Raw genomic sequence first — 21,179 nt, forward strand, 5'->3', positions numbered from 1 at the left:
CCCCAGGCTAATAGGCATATAGAAGAAGAGGGTGCAATGAAGCTGGTGAGCAGGCCTGAAAAGGAACAAGCTCTGTCCTGAGATTGTGCTGCAATGGAATGGCACCTCTGAAGCAGGGGTCTCCAACCTTAATAACTTTAAGACTTATGGACTTCAACTCCCAGAATTCCTCAACCAGCTTTGCTGAGGAACTCTGGGAGTTGAAGTCCACAAGTCTTAAAGTTGCCAAGGTTGGAGGCCCCTGTTCTGAAACATCCACAAAGAGCCTGGATAGCAAAGAGATGCCATTGTTCCCACAACCAAAGTAACAAAAACAGCAAAATGTATATCCAGGTTAAACTTTTGAGGGCAAGAATAGTGGGAAACCTGTAATACAGTCACTATGACAGAATAAGCAGTCTCCATCTGGCAGAATATTTTCCTTTTCTTCCCCCTGACCTTCCTGGTAGTAAAATAAATGCCCATGTTAATAGAAACGAGGGTTGGAAGCTGGCTTCTTCTCCCAGACTAAACTGATGTTTAGTGCAGCATCTGACTAGCATTCTCTTAAGAGAGCACTTGCCTTTTAAACACAGGCCTAGCTCTTTCAAAGAGTGTTGGAATCATGTTTTAGAAACAGGGTGCTAAACCTGTATTTGTAAAGTTTCCAGATAAGATCTACCAAAATGACATGGGCAGACACCCGTGTAGAAGCCAGGTGTCCAGCCCAAGCCAAAATGGCCAGGTGAGGAAGGCAGTGTCAGCAGCTAAAAAAGGGAACATGCTCCCAGTAACCCACCTAAACCACTCAACTTATTCTCAGTGTGTATTTGTGTACTGTAGATTCCCGGCAACTCCCCAGGCAAGTCCCTGCAGTTTTCTTGGCAAGGTTTTTCAGAAGGAAGTAATCTTTGCCATTACTTCCTTCCCAGGGCTGAGAAAATGACTGGCCCAAGGACATCCAGCTGGTTTCTAGCCTGATGCCTTAAACCGCTACACCAAACTGGCTCTGAAAGTGGTACAATAGGAACTGAGTTAATGGCTACACCATCAACCTGTGTTAAACCACAGATTTTCAATGTTTTCAGGAACTGGAACCTGTTCGTGTAAAGTTCCTGGAATCAAGAGGATTCAGGCTCCTGACTGTCAGCTTGGCAAGCCCTGCCTTGCCCTCTGAACTATAAAAAAAGTAGCTAGGATTGCAAGTTGCTGCATCAAGATAGGAGTAGATGCCTGAGGGCATTAGAAGTTTTCTTCTCCCTTAATCCCTTCCAGAGAATAAAACTACTTTAGGGAACTAATGGGGAAAAGGCCTTTCTGTAAGGGACTAAGTTGGGGGGGGGAGGGACTTTGAACCCAACCAATCATTTTTTCCTGGCCTACGTGCTACTCATGAGGGAGATTCATAGTGGCTTTTCTAATTGACCAAAAGAGGGAAGAAAACCTTCCAAAAAGGAGTAAGCCAAAACAAAACTCATTGCAATAGATTTAAGTCTGGCAAGTTATTTTGCCCCATAAGACCTGCAGAACCCACCCAGTTTGGCAAAACTCATACTACATCACATCCATGAAAAACTATGTTGGGATAGAAGGAGGAGTAAAACTGTAGCCACTAAAGCCAGCTTCAAAATGTTTCAACCCTGGTCTTTTTGTCACAAGACAAAAGCAACATTATGAGGACATGTCATGTACAAATGATTCCTGGGAGATATTACCTGGAGTCAAGTTTGACTGGAAGGCACACCCCACTCCCAAGGAAAGGAATTCCAAAAGTCTTATTTTTCTTATCACATTTGGCAAAAAAAAATTGTTAGAAGAATGTTAGAATCCACCTCAAATCAGTCAATACAAACCCTAAAAAAACCGAGCAGTGTAGGAAAAGAAAAGTCAATTTGTAGTGCTTAAGACACTAGGATAAGACCAGAAGTTCTACTCCTGCCTTGAGCAAAAAGCCAGTTAGGTGACTATGGGCCAGTCACTCAGTCCAAGGAAAGAAGTAATGGCAATCACTCTCAAAAAACCTTGGCAAGAAAACTGCAGGGATTAATCCAGATAGTTGCCAGAAGTCAACACAGACTGGAAGGCACATCCTACCTCAAAGGAAAGGAACTTCAAAAGTTATTTTTCTTATCACATTTGGCAAAATATTGCCATGGACTGATAAAAAAACAAATACGAATAGGTACCTCATCCTCCATATTTAGGACAGTCATGCTTAACAGCTTTTAGCTATTGACTCGGCAGATAGATAAGTATCATGGCTAACCCAATCTTGTCTATCACTCAGGCTTCATTGATAAATTCTAGAAATATTGTTCTCCAACTCCTATCATCTTCCAGTCCAGCCACTTTGTTGAATACCAGGTTAGGAAAACAGTTGTGATCTTGGTGTGATAGGTAATGTGGGGGTACATGAACTCTTCTTGTGTGACTGCCACAGTCGCACAGTTCACAATTGGAATGCATGAGTGGACTGCTGCTCATTCGCATGGATTGAGACCTGGTACGTCCCAACTGCCTTGCTCAGCTTCTGGCAAGTCAAGATTAATGGAGCCACCCAGGCATTTGTGGCACAAAACCCTTGTTTGCTTTAGTGATTTATCGCCTCCCTTATGCCTGAGTGAGCAGTGTGGGAATCTCCTAACTCCATTCTTGATTATGTATTCTGCATACATCTGTGTTCAACTGGTGGTCGCAGCATTCATCATGCAAACTGGATAAGGAAGGAAGGCTATTTGAAATCCGTTGCATATTCTTATAGTCTGGGGTCATTTCTTTCCTCTTCACACTTGACTTGTTTTTACTGCCTATATCACACCATGCATAAATGTTGGCTTCTTGAAACTAGACATTTACAAACCTTTTGGAGAGAGAAATATTTAACAGTAGAGGTCTATAGGCATTTGTGGGATTTCTCTAAAAGAAACAGACTCACCTGGTCCTTCAGAAATATAGTGGGCATTAGAATATAGGGTACAGGCAGTCCTCGACTTACAACAGTTCATTTAGTGACCATTCAAAGTTACAACAGTGCTGGAAAAAGTGACTTATAATCGTTTTTCACAGTTAGGACCTTGCCAGGATTCCTGTGATCGTGTGATCAAAATTCAGATGCTTGGCAACTGGGTCATATTTATGACCGTTGCTACATCCCAAGACTCTTTTGTGACTTTCTGACAAGCAAAATCAATGGGGAAGCCAGATTCACTTAACAACAGGATTACTAACGTACCAAGTGAAGTGATTCACTTAACAACTGAGGCAAGAAAGGTCGTAAAATGGGACAAAATTAACTTAACAAATGTCTTGCTTAACAACAGAAATTTTGAACTCAATTGTGGTCATAAGTTGAAGACTACCTGTATAACCAAGTGACAAGGAGATTCCCAAAAGGAGGCACCTGTTTTTTTGCCTATAAAAAAGAAGAGGGTGTGGAAAAACAAAATGAAGGCAATGAGCTACCCTTTATCAATTGTTGATATAGCATAGGGAGCCATTAACTATTGCTGGCAATGTAAGCAGTGTATTAGCTGACATTTTTCCATCTTGTATTCAACAAGTGACATAAGAGCCTTAACTAATAGCTAATAGACGTGTCTTAATAGCTTATGGTGTGCTGTTATATTACTTAATACAAGCAGCTGAGTGCAAATGAAATGGCCTTGCACTTCATTAGGAACATAATGTTTTTTCCCAGGCTACTTGCCTATTTTCCTGCTGTCGCTTCAATCTGAAAACAACGATTTGTGCTTAGGAATTTACTAGATGTTAGATAAGGAAGATGGAAATGTACAACATTGCAATGCACCCTATAGATGAAAAATAATTGTACTTTTACTGTGCATGTTTTTGCTCTTTTAATTATTATATGGTATATAATTTTCAGTACATGTCCTTTAATGTCTTTGGAAACACGGTGAGAACAAATCTGATATATAAATGGAATATATAAGAAATTGTGGATCTCTCCATCAAAGAAAACAGCTAAAACTATAATGGAGGAAAAAAACATTCTCTTCAATAGTAAATCTAATGGACATGGCTTGAAATGTATTTATTTATGTATTTTTAATTTTCTGTTTATTGAATATGGTTAGCTTTATTAAACCACTAGACATCAACATTGGTTGATCTATGCAAACCATGGTTCATAAACACAATGGCAGAGATTTTGCAATACTCTACATAACCCAAACACAAAACCAGTCAAACCTCATTATGAGTTACTATCAGTGCATCAGTCTAGGTATTGTTTAATAAAGATTTGGTTGCAAATACTTAATTGCCAGTGACATTTGCTCTTGTGGTCTAATCTTTTCCTAATATTGTTCAAGTTTGGTCTGAGATATGCAGCATTGCTAATATTACTATGTTCAATTTTACAATGGTTGCTGCTTATAAAATTGGAGGTGTTCCTTTAGATTCTACTCTTAGCCCTTGAATAATGTACCTTTAGACCAAGTCTTTAGCATGCAGTATAGTTAAAAGAATTATAACTCTGGGAAGATAAGCTCACTCGTGATTTAAACCAGTGAAGAATGTGCTTTCTCTTGTAAAACACGCCTTTTGGATTTTGGTCAACAAATCTTTGTAATAGGCAGCATTTTTTCTTTCCTTTTAATATGTGTAGCACTGGAAACAAAAAAAAATCTGTATATGGACTAACATTCTTGAAGCAATGCAAGCAAAATGTTAAGTTACTTCTCTTATCTTCACTTGGATAATTGCTGCCAATAGAATCAAATGTTTTTTGTGTTTGTTACTGATGTAGAAAAACTGATATGGTACAGCTTTCTAACATTTCTCTCTTCATCACTATTTCCCAGCTGGTGGATAAATTCTGTGCTGAAAGTAATTCAATGTATGATTAAACTCCTGAGTGTGAACAGCTTATCCCATGAAAATGCCTATTACTGTGTGAAGTGATATAAAGCATCTTCTTTGTGGAGACCACAGAACATTCACTTGGCTTTCCCTGAATATCTTTCACTTAGAAGAAATAGGGGGAGGGGGGGATGAAGTTAAAAATGAATGGATTTTATGTGGCATTCTTATCTCACCAAGGAGAAAACAAAACCAAAAAGTTTATTCTTTATGATTGGCATGAGATATGTATTGATAACCTCATCTCATTGATAAAACAATGGTTTATTCCTGTATATTTAACTTACATTACAAAATAAATACCTGTGGGTATTTATCACCACAGCATAGCAGGCATGCTGCCTATGTAAAATTGGTCCCTCATCAAGTCATTATGGTGTTTGTATAAAGTAGAAGTGCAAATCCCAAAGGTGCTTTTTCAAGAGACAACTGGACTTTCTGATTTTTCTTTGAAGACACTTCTCTTCTCATCCAAGAAACTTCTTCAGCTCTAAGCGCAAATGCTGGTTCAGTTCAAATTCCAAGGCCTTTGATCATCATAGCCAAAGCGAAGGATGTTACACCTATCTGTTCATCAATTTCCTGAGGTTTCCTAACCTCACTGTAAGGTACAGCAAATAGAGTTTCATCCTCTTGGAAACTATGTCTCCTTGTTGGTATGAAGCTGTCCACTGATAATAGTCTACAATCCAACTCATTTATGTGTACAATGCTATTTTAAGAGTAAAATAATCACTGGCTGTCTTACGGTTGTTTTGAATTTCCAGATAATAGTTCTTGACGCCCAAAATAGACCCATCGATTAACTACTATGAAGTGCATTGGGCCTTCAGAGAGCCAGAATCTTGCTTTGGTGTTGGAGTATGCTCTAGCAAGAGAAGCAAAGATCTGGAAGGCTCCAGTCTTCCAGAACTTCACATTGAAGGTATGTTATCATATGTGAAAAGGTGATCTGTACTGAATGAAGTTTGAGAGCCACATGATAATTGCCCTCGTAATCCCCCAAACCTAGATTGGTGGTCACATTTTTCCCCACATGCAATGTTTGTTCACAGTGGCGTGCAACAGCTTGTGTATGCTTGCTATCATTACAATAAATTGCATTCTAGAGTGAACCTGGGTAAAACCTGTCCTTGAATACCACCTAGAAGCTACAACTGATCCAGAATGTGGTGGATTAGTTTTCTAGCTTTACCTATGTAACATTCCACTGCAGGAACTGGTTCCTAGTTTACTTCCAGGTGCAATTCAAGATGCTGGTAATTACTTTAAAGCACTACATGACCCACTAGGGTCAGGTTATCTGCTGGGCCATCTCTTCCTAAGGACAGCTACCTGTTCTACCAGACCATTAGTCCCAGTTCCTTCCCTTAAACATTGCCATCCCATGAGATCTAGGAAGGGTATCAACCCCTACCCCGTGAAATTGCCATCCCCTTGAAGTTCAACTCCCCCCCCTCCTAAAGGTAAAGGTTCCCCTCGCATATATGTGCTAGTCATTCCTGACTCTAGGGGGCAGTGCTCATCTCCGTTACAAAGCCGAAGAGCCAGCGCTGTCCGAAGAGTCTCCGTGGTCAGATGGCTGTCATTACTAAACGCCAAAGGTGCACCGAACCCTGTTACCTTCCCACCAAAGTGGTCTCTATTTTTCTACTTGCATTTTTACATGCTTTCGAACTGCTAGATTGGCAGAAGCTGGGACAAGTAATGGGAGCTCACTCCATTACGCAGTGCTGGGGATTCGAACCGCCAAACGGCCGACTTTTCTGATCGACAAGCTCAGCGTCTTAGTCACTGAGCCACCGCATCCCTTTATGATCTGCCCTGCCCTCCTAGTCTTCTGTAAAGCACTTAAAGTCCGTCTTTCCCCCCAAGTGTTGGGATACGGTGCAGTATCTGAAAGGATTTAATTAGGATATAGGAGGTTCAACTATGGTGCCGGGTTTCTAATGTTTTAATAGAGTTATGTGACATTGTCTTTACTGACATTGTTTTAATTGTTGATTGGGAGTCACCAGAGTTCAACACAAGATGGGCAGGTATATACGTGTTTTAAATTAAATAAATGAAAACATTGTATTCTGTTCTTGCTTTCCTTGACAACACCTATGAATGCAATTGTACTTTTCTGGGGAAAGGATCTGCATCTAAACCTCCAAAGATGGGTATTATCCTATCCTGATTATGGTGAGGTAGAGAAACGTCTCAGGTATCTTAAAATGCACATGCCCAATTTTTATCAGGCACTCCCTATTATGATCAATGGACTCAGAGAGATTCCAAATGATTATACAGGTAGTCCTTGACTTACAACGGTTCATTTAGCGACCATTCAAAGCTACAATGGCACTGAAAAAAGCGACTTATGACCATTTTTCACACTTATGGCTGCTGCAGCAGCCCCATGGATACGTGATTTACATTTGGATGCTTGACAGCTGACTCGCATTTATGACAGTTGCAGTGTCATGTGAACCTCTTTCACAACTTCTGACAAAGAAAGTGAAGCGGGAAGCCCAATTCACTTAACAACCATGTTACTAATTTAATCAAACAAATGTGGCAGGGAAAGTTGTCAAGGGGAGCAAACCCGCTTGACCAATATCTCACTTAACCACATAAATTTTGGGCTCAATTGCAGTCATACGTTGAGGACTACCTGTACTGCTTGTTTTTAATTCAGTTTTTCTCTTTAGGGCACCAATATTTCTCCACTCTCTTATGACAGAACCGTTTTGTGGATTGGAAAATTAAGCTCACTCTTTCAGTTTTGCTTTCAAACGTTTTCCTTGGCGGTCAGCTTTCTGAACCGGTTGCTGGCATCAGTAAAGGTAAGGACCTCTGGATTCTCCTCCTAGTTGTTTCTGTCAAAAGTGAGAAGTGCAAAGGAGCTCTCGTCACACATATAATGTCAAGTGATTAAATCATCTTCAATCCTAGGCATGTCTTTTTAGTAAAAAGTTCATTGAGGCTTATTCCAAGTGTGGAAATAATTGCAGGCTTATTATGTAATCATTTATGTACCTATGTACTGTAGGTATTTATTAAGACTTTATATCCCTACTTCCTTCCAAGAACTCAAACCAGCTTTTTCATGGGATTTCATGTTTTACTCCTCTAAAAGCAAAACCTATAAGTTCGCTTGGACAGAGAGAATGACTGGGTCAAAGTCAACCAATGGGGTTCCATGGCCGAGATCAGACTTGATCCTGGATCTAGCTGGTCCTTCACCATGATACTAACCTTCACCATGACCTAGGATTATTTCACTGTTGATATTGCGATTTGTAAAAAAGCATGAAAAAGAAGTTACGGTGTTATATGGAGGTGCTGTTGACAAGAAAAAAAATGCTGGATTAAAGGGAAGTTTGTCCTGAAACTCCCCCAGAAATTCACACATTGTTGTAGGAATTCCTTTTCGTCCAGCGATCACTGGATTTATAGGTAGTATCTGCAACAAGAAGTATGTTTGTACAACCACAACTTTTCTGAGCCAGCTAGGTTCATAAACAATGATCCATAACCTTGGTTACAGTCCATCTCAAGTATGCAACATGATTTATGCAGACTTACCCTTGAAAAGAGCCTGGAATTGCAACTGGAGCAAAATGTAGTGGGTGAGCTACTAGCAGGGACAAGGACCACATGATGCTGGACTAAAATATCTGTTTTAGCTACCAATTGCCCACCAGGAATAATTTAAGACCCTTTGAAGAGGTGAATAGTAGAGGGGCTGATTCCTTGACAGATGGTTCCTTCCATGATAAATCTGCCTGGATCCACAGATCAGCAGCAGAAGCACTTCTGAAAATGCCCACCATGTTAGGTACTTGGTTATTAGGGCATGCAAGAAAGGGCCTTAGTTTTATTTATATTATTCATGCTACATCTTACCCACTATCATTTTTATTGCTGTCAACTGTCTTGAGTGATTGAAAAGACAGAACGGTGTGGCATAAATTCAATAATAAATAAAATATATTCTAGGTGATTTCTTACTTGATGTACAGGTATAAGTAATATATACAATGTGTGCGTTTTCAGCAACTTGCACAGAGCAGTCCTTTATTCTTTATCTCTCTGTTTTAGGCACAGTTGAAACATCTCCGTTGCATTGCAATAGCTTGTCTACTTCTAGCAGCAAAAATCAATGAAGAAGATGAGGTAGGCATCTTTTGAAATAAGTAAAGATTTGTTGAGTAATGCACAAGATATTATTAAATGGGCCTGAAGGAATGGCCCATTCACCAGTCTTCTTAGTCTTTCCCAATACAATTTTAAGGTTGTGACTTACAATGCCTCATTCATGATTTTGGTGATGGGGGCTGGCTCCTGTCAGATTCTAGTTGGTTGAATGAGGTGATAGTTTCTAGTAAACCCTTCCGAGAAAAAAAAATCAGAAATGTACACTATTCAAATTGTCAGTTTTAAAGTGTAGCTGTTTAAAGCAAGCCATGATGGCGCAGTGGTTAGAATGCAGTATTGCCAGAGTAACTCACTGTTCACTCTAGGATAGGGGTCTCCAACCTTGGCAACTTTAAGCCTGGAGGACTTCAACTCCCAGAATTCCCCAACCAGCTGGGTGCGGAATTCTGGGAGTTGAAGTCCTCCAGGCTTAAAGTTGCCAAGATTGGAGACCCCTGCTCTAGGAGTTCAAGCCTGACCGACTGAAGGTTGTCTGAGCCTTCCATCTTCCTGAGGTCAGTAAAATGAGGACCAAGATTGTTGGTAGCAATATGTTGACTCTGTAAGCCATTTAGAGAGAACTGTAGAGCACTGTGAAGCGGTATATAAGTCTAAGTGCTATTGCTATTATACTGTATAATTGTATAGATTGTGTTTGTATAAATTGGAATAGAGAAGGTATATTTCTAAGCCAATAAGATATTTTTTTTCATTCCACTTACTCATGTCCAAGTCTCAGAGACTGCCTGGAAAAGTCAATTCCCAAATTTTTTGGGGGGCGGGGGGTAGGGAAGGTTTTTTCAGAATAGTTGGCCATTGCCTCCTTCCTAGGATTGAAAGAAAGTGATTGGCCCAAGGTTATCCAGCTGGTTTTGTCCCTAAGGCAGAACTGAAACTCATAGTTTTGAATCTGGTGCCTTACTCATTACACCAAATTGGCTCCATTGTATGTTGTGCTTGTATAGATTGTATCTATTGGTGTTGAGTAGGTCTATTTCTAAGCAAATACTGGTGGCTTGGAAAACACAACACTTTGAATTCTTCAAATACAGATTACAATTACACAGCTGAGGCTACTTTTTACATTTCACAGTATAGGTTACTTAAATGGATTTAGTCACATACATCAAGAACTGGTATGGATGAATTAATTTTTATTAAAATGTATGAGAATATTGTCTTGTAACACACAGTTGAGCATCCTGGATGTTTTGATTTCACAGAAGAATTGCTTTAGGTGTTATTCATTTTATTACACGGACAGTCCAGAAAGCGACTCTTCATCTTTTAGAGAATTGTACATACATCACCATTACACAATACTTCATAAGAACTGAGCTTCTTTTATTATGTTTCCATTTGCTTTTGAACAGATAATACCATCAGTAAAGAAGCTGGCAGAGCAGAGTGATTGCAAATGTTCTCCAGCTGAGATTTTGAGAATGGAAAGAATCATACTTGATAAACTTCATTGGGATCTTTACACAGCAACATCAATGGATTTCTTAAACATTGTAAGCGTTAAACCTTTTGATGGTTAAAAGACTAAGCTGATTTTTTTAAAACATTAGTAAACATATATTCCTTTGTAGCTAGCCTCACAAATTATACCTTCGCAGTTAACTGCAAATATTTCAAAGTGTATTTTTTACCACAAAGATACTGAATTTCCATTTGAACATTCTACTTATTCCAAACACTTAAGCTGATATACGAATGTAAATTCCCATTTTGAAAGGACAACTGAAATGGATGTTTAAAAGAGATACTCATACTGTCCACTAGAGGTCTTTTTTTCTTTTTCTTTTTCTTTTGCATGATGCAAAAATATTTCTAACTATCTGAATCTTAATACTGTATGTAAAAAACTTTCAAAATTTTTGCTACATTTCACAAATAGGTCATCTCATATCAGCTTTTTTTTTTCTCACCCTGCATAAATGCACTTGACCCTCATTTTAGTTAAAATAGATCATTCTGACCTGGCACTTAAGTCATATATCTTAACTGCTAAACATTTATAGAAAGAAAACTTCTTTTTAAGAAATTACTATGTGCTATAGTAAGGCAAAAAAAGCAAGTGATACAATAGTGTCTTAATGCTCCTCCTTCACCATGAACAAGTAGGGTTTTTCCCTCCCATCCTGGAAAATTTTGGATAAATCTCCTGTTTTAAGCAACCAGGATGTTAATTTTATATTCCTGTATGAGTGATTTTTATCACTCTCATTTATTTCTTTGTGCTGGCTTGAATATCACTATTTACTTATTTATACAAATAAAGGAGAATTTGGACTTTCTGAATTTCCAATTGCGACAATGCAATGAATTCAGAATTAGTTACATTCAGTGTAAGCTTAAACATCTCAATATTTGGCAAATACGACACAAAAATTATAACAATGGAACATCATAATCCCAGTTTAAACATCTGGTTGACTGTGCGACCAACCATTATAATAGATTTTAGAGGTTCCTGCCATTAATAAGAATTAGTTTGCACTTCTGGTCAATGACATAGGAAAATGTACAAAGTTCATTTATTCATATATGTGTATATATATATGAATGATATAATATACTGATAGTTTCTCTTCTCTCCAGTTCCATGCCATGGTGATGTCCAAGTGGCCCCAATTACTAACTAGGCTACCTCAGAGGAATCCTTCCCGCCATGCTGCGTTCTTGACCAAACAGCTACAGCACTGTATGGCCTGCCACCAAGTGTTGCAGTTTAAGGGTTCCACACTGGCCTTGGTGATCATCACCTTAGAGTTGGAGAAGCTGACTCCTGATTGGTTTCCTGTAATTACCGATCTGCTAAAAAAAGCACAGGTAGGAGTCAGGTTGGCCCCTGCAGCTTAAATTGGAGACCAACACCACGTTTCAAAAAGCAAACAAGCAAGGTGACAAGTTTGTTTGAAAACATTGCACATTTTTAAACAATGTATTTTTCAGGAGTGCTTGCAAGTAGTTGTTAGGATGCTGTTTCTGTCCAACGCAAAAGACCAGGGTTAGTTTAATGGGATTTAAGGTTCTGATGAATTAAAATCATTAGTGGGTTATATGGAACCATGAGATCACGCATAGCTTAGTTCATATTTTCAGGTATTCCAGATGGTCTTACCTCAACCAGAGCGTTGCCTTTGCTCTGGCAGCTGAGAATTTGTTAGCACCACTGTCTTTAGCCTGCTGCTATAAAGCTGCTTTGCCTAGCTTTATAAACTGTTCACATTTCCCACAGCCATGGAATAGGTGGCTTGGTGAACCCAGGAATCGGATTTTTTAATTTCTTTATTACATCAATTTGTATAGCCACCCATCTTGCAATTGTGATTCTGGAAAGCAGGATTCAAACCACAAAACAAAAGCACTGCAACAAGTAATAATAATAACAATAATGGTGCCCAAGGTCTTAGGAAATTTCAGAGTGGTCAGTTTGGATATTAGTCAATGATATAATTCATAGCGTTAACTATGAAATCACTGCTATGAAACCTTATAGTTTTAATAGAGAACTTCACTTTGCTGGGTGCATTAAAGACAGAAATGAAACCCTTCTATTATGCTCCCATGTCCCTGTCCACTTGAGTGGTTTAGTACTTGTTAAATAAGGTAAAGGTTTCCCTGTCCAGTTGTGTCCAACTCTAGGGCACAATGCTCATTTTCGTTTCTTGGCCAAGGAAGCCAGCCTTGTCCAAAGACATTTTCTGTGGTCATGTGGCCAGCATGACTATATGCCAAAGGCGCACACAGAATGCTGTGGTACGTTCCCAGTGAAGTGGTACCTATTTATCTACTTGGATTTGCATGCTTTCGAACTGTTAGATGGACAAGAGCTAGGTAGGAACGGGAACTCACCTTGTTGTGCGACACTCAACTCTCGAATCTGGGCTGTCAGCTTTCCACCTGACAAGCTCAGTGTCTTTAATTGCTAAGCCATCATGCCCCCTTGCTTAATACCAAGGTACCATTGAGTACTGAAAAAAATGATAATGCATCTCTTATTAACTCCCAGAATTTTAGGGGTTCATTGATGCATTAAAGTTCTCATGAAACAGAGCCACAATTGGGAACCTGTGATTTTCCCATTGTTGCACAGCTACATTTGCAGCTCAGATGCTTAAGGATAATGGATAAGGCTTTGCTTTCTTGTCTGCATTGTTCCATCATAGAGCATTTGCATGATGATTTGAAAACAAAAGATTAGACGCAGCATTTCTTGCCATGCTATGCAAAGATAGGAGTCTGTAGCTAAAAAATAAACCACATTTGCTGTGTAATACTTCTATTGGTTCATAACTCATTTCACATCATTTATCTTGAGGGAGAAGCAGTTTTAAAGCAGAGCAGTCACCCTAATTGTGGTTTATAAGTACATTTACAACATTAAAAGAAATTCTAACATGAAAAGACATAAAAAGTTTCATGTTAAACTCGGCCAAAGCATATCCAGATTTTCCATTTGTTGGCGCTGAGTCCAAGGATAGACTTGATTGGTTTTATAGACCAAACTTGCTGGAATTACTGGAATTAAATGGAGAGACTTTTAAAAATAAATTACTGATAGCAGTTAAAAATTAAGGAAAGGAGAAGAAAATGATTTTGTCACATTATATTTATATTATGTGGCAGATCGATAGCACCAAATTCATCCACTGCAAAGAACTGGTGGATCAGCAGATCCTGGGCTTCCAGCTACCCAATGCTGTCTACATTTTCAGCCCTGCAAATCAAAACATCCAAACTCACCTGGCTGAAGGACTGCCCTGCTATTATTCCATGGAGAAGAAAGAAGTGCAGTTTAACATGCAAAACTCACTCCTCAGAGGCAAGGCTTATGCGGATGACCTGCAGAGTGATGAATTCTATGATGGATTCAAATACTTGTACAATGAAGGTGGGATCTCAGAAGCTGGACCGAACAGTGAGATGGGAAATAATGATATTCAGGGGCCAGAGGAAAGTATCAATGCTTGCCCGCCATTACAACCTGCCCCTCATATCGATTAGAGCAGGGGGGTCAAACTCGATTTCATGGAGGGCAGCATCAGGGTTGTGTTTGACCTCAGGGGGCCAGGGTGGGCATGGCCAGCTCAACGTCACTCCTGTCGGAGGGGTCTGTGGTGGCCTGAGTGCTCTGTCAGCGAAAACAGGCTCCCGAGCTCCCTTGTCAGCTTCCAGGGCCTCCTGCAACCCTTGGCCAGTGAAAAGTTCTGTTTTCACTGGTAGAGGATTGCAGGAGGCTGTGGCAGCTGAAAACAGAGCTTGGGAGCCTGTTTTCGCTGGCAGAGGCACTGCAGGCCTGTCCTTCGCTGTTTCCAGGGTGGCCCTGAGGACCAGATGTAAGTACTCCACAGGCCGGATTCAGGCCCCGGGCCTTGAGTTTGACATCCCTGGATTAGAGGTTCACATAGAGCAAAACAGGGACCAAATACCAAACAAAACCAAGGCTATTTCTAATATTTCATTGGTGAGGACTGTGTATTAATCCCAAGTATCACCTATACTGTAGCTTTCAACTTTCCTTTTCTTTAAAAATTTGTAGACCAATATAGGCTAAAAAGGACATATTTGGACTATGAGCAACTGCAAGGCAAACCTCAAATGTCCCACGCTTAAAAATATCGATCGGGGAGGAATAGGGACTTGCTTAACTTCTTAGGACAGCTTAAGATGTTTGTTAATATAACTAGTCCTCAACTTATGACCACAGTCGAGCTCAAAATTTCTGTTGTGAGATATTTGTTAAGTGAGTTTTTCCCATTTTATGATCTTTCTTGCCTCAATTAAATGAATCGCTGCAGTTGTTAAATTGGTAATCCAATTTTTAAGTGAATCTGGATTTCCCGTCGACTTTGCTTGTTCAGAAGGTCCCAAAAGGGGATCCCATGACACCGAGACACTGCAATCATTGTAAATATGAACCAGTTGCCAAGCATCTGAATTTTGATCACATGACCATGGGATGCTGCAAAAGTAACTGTGAAAAATGGGTCATAAGTCACTTTTTTCAATGCTGTTTGAACGGTCACTAAATGAACTGTTGTAAATCAAGGACTACCTGTATTCAGAAACTAGCTTGGCTCTCCTATCATTTGTTGAATTTCGGCACAGGAGTTTTCTTGCCTGAGGCTAAGGCTACAGATCTGAAGTTCTAAAACTGTGGCTCGAGTCTCTCCAGGAGATGCAAACCATTTGGGAAGGGTGTCCCAAGCTCCATCTTGTGTACCCATTGCACTCCTTTTGGGACTGTGAGGCTCGATTCACAATCACTCTGGGTGGACTACTTACTGCATTCCCAATCTTGCCATGCACTTTACATGGGGCTGCCCTGGAAGAGCATCCCGAAGCTACCGCTGATACAGAATGCAGTGGCGCAGGCAGTTATGATGACTTCTTGGTCAATGCATGCTGCACATCTGCTTTGCAAGCTACACTGGCTGCCAGTATTCTTTCATGTTCATTCCATGCTGCTGCTTGTAACCTAGAAATCCCTTCGTGGCATTGGGCCAAGAGCAACCACCTCTCCGTTTATGTCCACTGTCCCATCAAGTCTGGCAGAATAGGCGTGCTCTGGGTCCCATCTCTTATTAGGGAAGTGCCATTTGGTGGGGCCCAGGAAGAGAGCCTTCTGATCATTATGCCCACTCTTAGGGATATCATCCCTCTTCCCCAGAGATTAGGTTAGCCTTGACTTCGTCATCCTTTTCTAGACTGTAAAGATAAGGGTTCTGTCACCAGGCCTGGGAGGTAGGATGGGTGGTTCAGCACATACAATGGTTGGGGTCTGTCGATTCATTTTTGATGAATTTGATATTACCCCAACTGTGGTTTAGATGTGTGCTGCCATTTCTTGTTTTTTATTCATTCTTTCATTTTATTTATTGAATTAATATGCCACCCATATCACCATCAAACATGTTTTGATGTTCTTTTTTTCAAAAACTATTATCAGCCACCCAGTCATGAACTTGAGATGGACAGCCGTATAAACTGAGTGAATGAGTATTTTTAAAGCTTTGCATGCATAAGGCAGCGAGGAAAAACTAGCGTGAGTTTTGAGAGATAGTGGCTTACTGTTTTGAATTTGCTATTCTTCCCCACTCCCGCCCCAAATGATATCTCAATGCTGTCTATTGCCCAGAGTCTTGTGGAGTTGGATGGCCTTTCTAAATCCAGCAAATAAATAAACTGCTGATTAAGTCAGGCCTAAAAGGATTAACAGTTGGTTTCTTGCTTCCGAGAATCTTTTTTCTATTTGATGCTACTGTGATGAATCTTGCGAAACAAGGTAACAACAAAAAAAACTACGGTTCTCATTCCTTACCTGTTTCCAAGTATCTATTAGACTATAGAACTACAAATGCTAATGTAGGTAGGTGTTTATTATTTTTAGTTTCATTATATCATAAATTTAGAACAGAGGTCTCCAACCGTGGCAACTTTAAGCCTGGTGGACTTCAACTCCCAGAATTCCCCAGCCAACAAAACTTTGCTAGATGGGGAATTCTGGGAGTTGAAGTCTGCCAGGCTTAAAGCTGCCAAGGTTGGAGAGCCCTGATTTAGAAAGTGAGCTCTCTTCCACGCATCTTTTGGCTCAGGGATCCCCAACCTTTTCGGCGCCGCGGCCCGGTTCCGCGTCAGCTGGGCGCCGCGGCCCGGTTCCGCGTCAGCTGGGCGCGCCATCTTTTGACGAAAAATCACTTCCGGTGGCGTCACGGAAGTGATTTTCAAATAATGGCGGGCGCCAGCGCTTCTGGTGAGCTTTTTCGGGTAGAAATGGCTTTCTACCGGAAAAGCTCACCAACGCTGGCGCCGCCATCTTTTTGACGAAAAATTGCTTTTTTACCAAAAAAGATGGCGGCGCCCAGCAACCAGCGACCCGGTAAGGCTTGTTCAGCGGCCCGGTACGGTCCGCGGACCGGCGGTTAGGGACCCCTGTTTTGGCTGACCCAGGCAGCATTTTCAAATTGTCCGCTTGAAATAATTGCATACCTGATGAACATGTGAATGAAATAAGTATAGCAAAAGATATTGTTTTGGAATATATCAGAGCAGCAGCAGTTTGAATGCTGTGTCTTTCCCCAAACGTTATGTTTTGTGTGTACTCAAGAACTCAAAATGGTGCCTTGACGGCTTCATAGTGCAGGCAATCCTTGACTTATGATTGGTCGCTTAGCAACCAAAGCTACAATGGACCAAAAAAACTGACTTGGGTACCCGCTCCCCCTCCGCAGTCATGTGACCACATTTTGGGCACTTGATGGCTGGCCCACATTTACAGTTGTTTGCAGTGTCCCATGGTAACATGACAGCACTTTACATTTTTTGCCAGAAACTAGTGTTTATTTCTGGTTTCCAGCAAAAATTCCCTTAACAACCATAGTGTTCACTTAACAACCACCAGAAAAAAAAATCTTGCAATATCAGTCACATGATGATTTGTTTAACAATCAACACAACTTATGACTGTAATTCCAGGCTTAATTATGGTCCTTAGCCAAGGACTACTTATATGTGAACATTGTTGATACAATAAGGGACATAGGAGTTTTAAGTTATGCAATGTATTAAAATGTAAAATCTGGTATTTTTCATATGCTTTGATGTCTTCCTAAGGGTCAGCTTGGAAAAATGCCTTGATGTTCTTTTCAAATTATAGGACCAAAAGCATCATTGTAAACTGTGACTTTTTATATTTTTAATATCACCTATCTCGGGGTTTCTCTTTTTTTAAAAAAAAAAAAGTTGGTGTTTTTGTTCAATAAAATCTAATTTAAAATCTTAGGTCTAATTTGCCTTTTTTGACTTTGCTTTTTCTCTTGGATGTAAGGCATAGTTCTTGTGACTTTTGCAAATAGAAAACAAGCTAGTGCACTGAAGACATTGTAGTTGTATAGACACTTTATCTGAAATGTGCCTTGAACCTCTGAAGAGATCTTAACCTCTGAACAGGCATGCATTCGATGGGCTATGATCCCAGCAACCAAATTCCTGAGACTTCCTTCAGTTTGCAGACTCTACCTACACAAAGCATACTTTCTTATAGGATGGAGCATATTATGTCTACTTCTGAAGCATGTGGGAAATCAGACAATTCAAGGGTTGGGAAAAGGATGTGAAAAGGAGCAAACAAATTGCCATGAAAACACTATTTTATTTTGATTTTTAATTATAGCTATCAGGGCGGTGTGTTCTATGGGGAAATTAATATAACCCAGTCACGTACATTCCTCAGATGGAAGAGTTTCCAGTGGATCTCATGAGGACATTATTTAATGTCAGACTAACATGAGAAAATCTGCATTTGGCTAAACTTGAACACTAAACACTTTTATTCTGACATAATATAATTCTACAAATATTTTGGATATTATGTAGCAGCATTTATGTTTTTCATAAATGAATATAAAATGCTTTATTCCAGGAATCACAGTTCAGAGTGATGAGGAATGGGGGGGGGGGGGACGTCTGTTCCTTGGGAACTGGTCCCCCAAATGCTTCAGCTGAATTCAAGTATCATCACTGAAACCATTTCTGCCATTTCAAGACCTAATCAACAGCTCCCAAAAGGGGCCTCAATTGAAGAACATTTTAGCTGGCTATGCATCATTGCCCATGCCAAAAGCGGAATTTCCTTTGCCTTCAATTGGAGCTCAGTTGTTTCTTTTTGTTTGTAAAACCTTCTGGGGCAACTGTTTGTGCCCTTCTATCTTGCCACAAATGTGAAAGATAGAAAACAACGGTAGCTGGATGTTCATAAATTCCAAGATGACATGAAAACAGTCTCCTAGATGTCTTAGCCCTCCAAATTTGTAGATGTCTTGGGGAGGCTAGAAACTTTTAAAAAGTGAAGCATTTCTTAGCTGGGTTTATCAAGAGATTGCTCTTGTGATCAAAGATGCTGAATGCCATTCTCTCTTTAAAACAAATACTTCTGCACATAATCAGCAACTTGGGAAGCGGAGGGGGAAGACAGTGCACATTGTTCATTTTTAGAAAATTTGACCAAAAGCAGCCAGTCACTGCCACTGCTGCAATAAGATCCCTTCAGTTTTTTTCATTTAATGATTTCTGTCTCTCTTCCATCCAGCTTAATATGGCCCCTTGAGATAACAATGTTTGTGGCCACTTTGCTTCCTTCCAAATGTGGCAGCAGAGTTTTCCTGATTCAGCTTATTCCTGCTCGTCCTGAGGGGCATTGCTGTGTACTTCAAAACAACATAGGGCACTAAATTGTTGTCGCTTTTCATGCAAATACTATAGGTCAGTTTGGATATGCTGGCCTAATTTACAGAACTCTTCTCCCTGCTCCCAAATGTTCTTAATGTAGAGTCCTTCTACACTCTACTTCAGATTTCTGTCTTTATGCCAGAACAGTTAAGATCTATGCATTTGGGTTATACATAAACATCCATTTTGCTAAAGGAAGGGGTTCTGTAGATAGTTTTCTTGTTGTCTTATTTCAAGATCTTAACAATAATCCTATTAACCATGGAATTTCTCCACCTCTCCTATTTAGTTGTCCTTTAAAAATGGTTCATAAAAAGATTTTGATTTATTTTTTGGAGACAGAAAAGGCTTTGGGGCATTGTGGCTTTAAATAAAAAACAGATGTACATACAGAAAGGGAGAAGACAAAAATGGTCTAAAGAGACAAGAATGGGAGTGTCCCTCTATCGAGCTGGGCACAGAAATTTAATAAGTTATTTTCTTTTCATACAAAATGTCTCATACAGGCATAAGGGGGAATTTCTGCAAAGTTAGTGCTAAGAGATTCTAGACTTCCATAGAGAGGTTAGAGATCATTTAAAATGAACTTTGATGTCCCAATTTGAAACACACTGTGACATATTAGGTTTTTTTTTAAAGGTGAGGATTTTTCTCATGTAGGGCTTCTAAATTACAATGTTGTTTTTTTTTAAAAAATGATCCATTATACCTAGAGGCATTTTAATGGATCCAACTAAACACATCAAAACTCTGTTTATAATGGAAGTAAAACAATAGCTGAAACATCAAATTCATTCTGAACTTCTCAGTGTATTCAACTTGTCATTAGGATATTTTGTTGGGCTTTCTTTCTCCCATAGGAAGATTAGTGTTTTTAAAAAAATTATTTTAGTACATGCCATGCGTTTAGTGTGAATTAAACATTTATTGATCAGTTTCTACTTAATCAAGGAACCTGGTCAGGCAGTGCCGTCCAAACCAATTCTTGCTTTAGAATCTCTTCTGTGAATACATTTCAAGCATTAAAAAAAAATAGAAGCACCAATTAAAACTCTTCTGCATGAGATGTTTTGGCCTTAATAAATCTTCTAATTTACATATCTTCCTGATGTAATGGAGCTGGGAAGACTAAAGAAGCTACAGAAAGAACAAGAAACAATGTTTAGATTTCAGGCTCACTTAATTACATCAAACATACTGCAAGAAAACACACTCCGTAAAGACACCAAACCACTGCTGCTCGTTCAAATGTCACCATTGTGATTTTCTTCAGACGGAGTAAAAGGGTCAGCGGCTTTCCAGGAATGAAACAAAAAGAGATCAGAGAGTGAATAAACTGTAATGTTGGTAGATCATCATTGCCATGCAGAATTGAGAATAGCTTTGGGGTGGGTGGCAGACTGGGTTCACCTAAGTTCTGTACCTCCAAGGAATCATATAAATTCCAATTAGACCTGTGATGCATAGGGATAGAAGCTCCCATTTAAGTATATATTAGTGGGCAAAGGCACCTTAACGATCCCTTAATTGAACTGACACCACTTAAATCCCTTGATTCTGACCACAAAACATAGATTTCAACATGAGAAGCTTATTGACAGAACCATCTCGAAGTTCTTTTTACTACTTAGAGCAGGAGTCCTCAACTTTAAGACTTGTGGACTTCAATTCCCAGAATTTGAAGTCCACAAGTCCTAAAGTTGCCAAGTTTGGAGACCTCTGACTTAGAATACGACACAAGAATGGGCCCCCTAGAAACCAAATGGTTCCTCTTGACTCCAAATATAATTTTTAAAATCTCACTACAGAAAGCAAGCTGCTTTATAGGCAACATTTGCTCTAACTACTTCTGTAACAGTAAATGCTTTCAGTGATCTCTTCACAATGGCACAAAT

The 21,179-nt window shown here is 39.7% G+C and overlaps 1 protein-coding gene across 6 annotated transcripts in view; it reads right to left on the bottom strand.

Moving 5' to 3' along the window:
- Positions 1-11,681: 11,681 nt before the first annotated feature.
- The window catches only part of SEPTIN8 (septin 8), an 89,942-nt gene continuing 80,444 nt past the window's right edge, over positions 11,682-21,179 (bottom strand). For all 6 annotated transcript variants that reach the window (XM_087955361.1, XM_087955359.1, XM_087955358.1 and 3 more), the window contains one exon: positions 11,682-11,868. In XM_087955361.1, the coding sequence (XP_087811487.1) occupies positions 11,703-11,868 (166 nt within the window). In that variant the 3' untranslated portion in view covers positions 11,682-11,702. The remainder of the gene's footprint in view (positions 11,869-21,179) is intronic.

The sequence above is a fragment of the Notechis scutatus genome, chromosome 2, assembly GCF_049901735.1.
Source record: "Notechis scutatus isolate UNSWTSFEM ecotype Mainland chromosome 2, rNotScu1.2, whole genome shotgun sequence".
In the NCBI taxonomy this organism is placed as follows: domain Eukaryota; kingdom Metazoa; phylum Chordata; class Lepidosauria; order Squamata; family Elapidae; genus Notechis; species Notechis scutatus.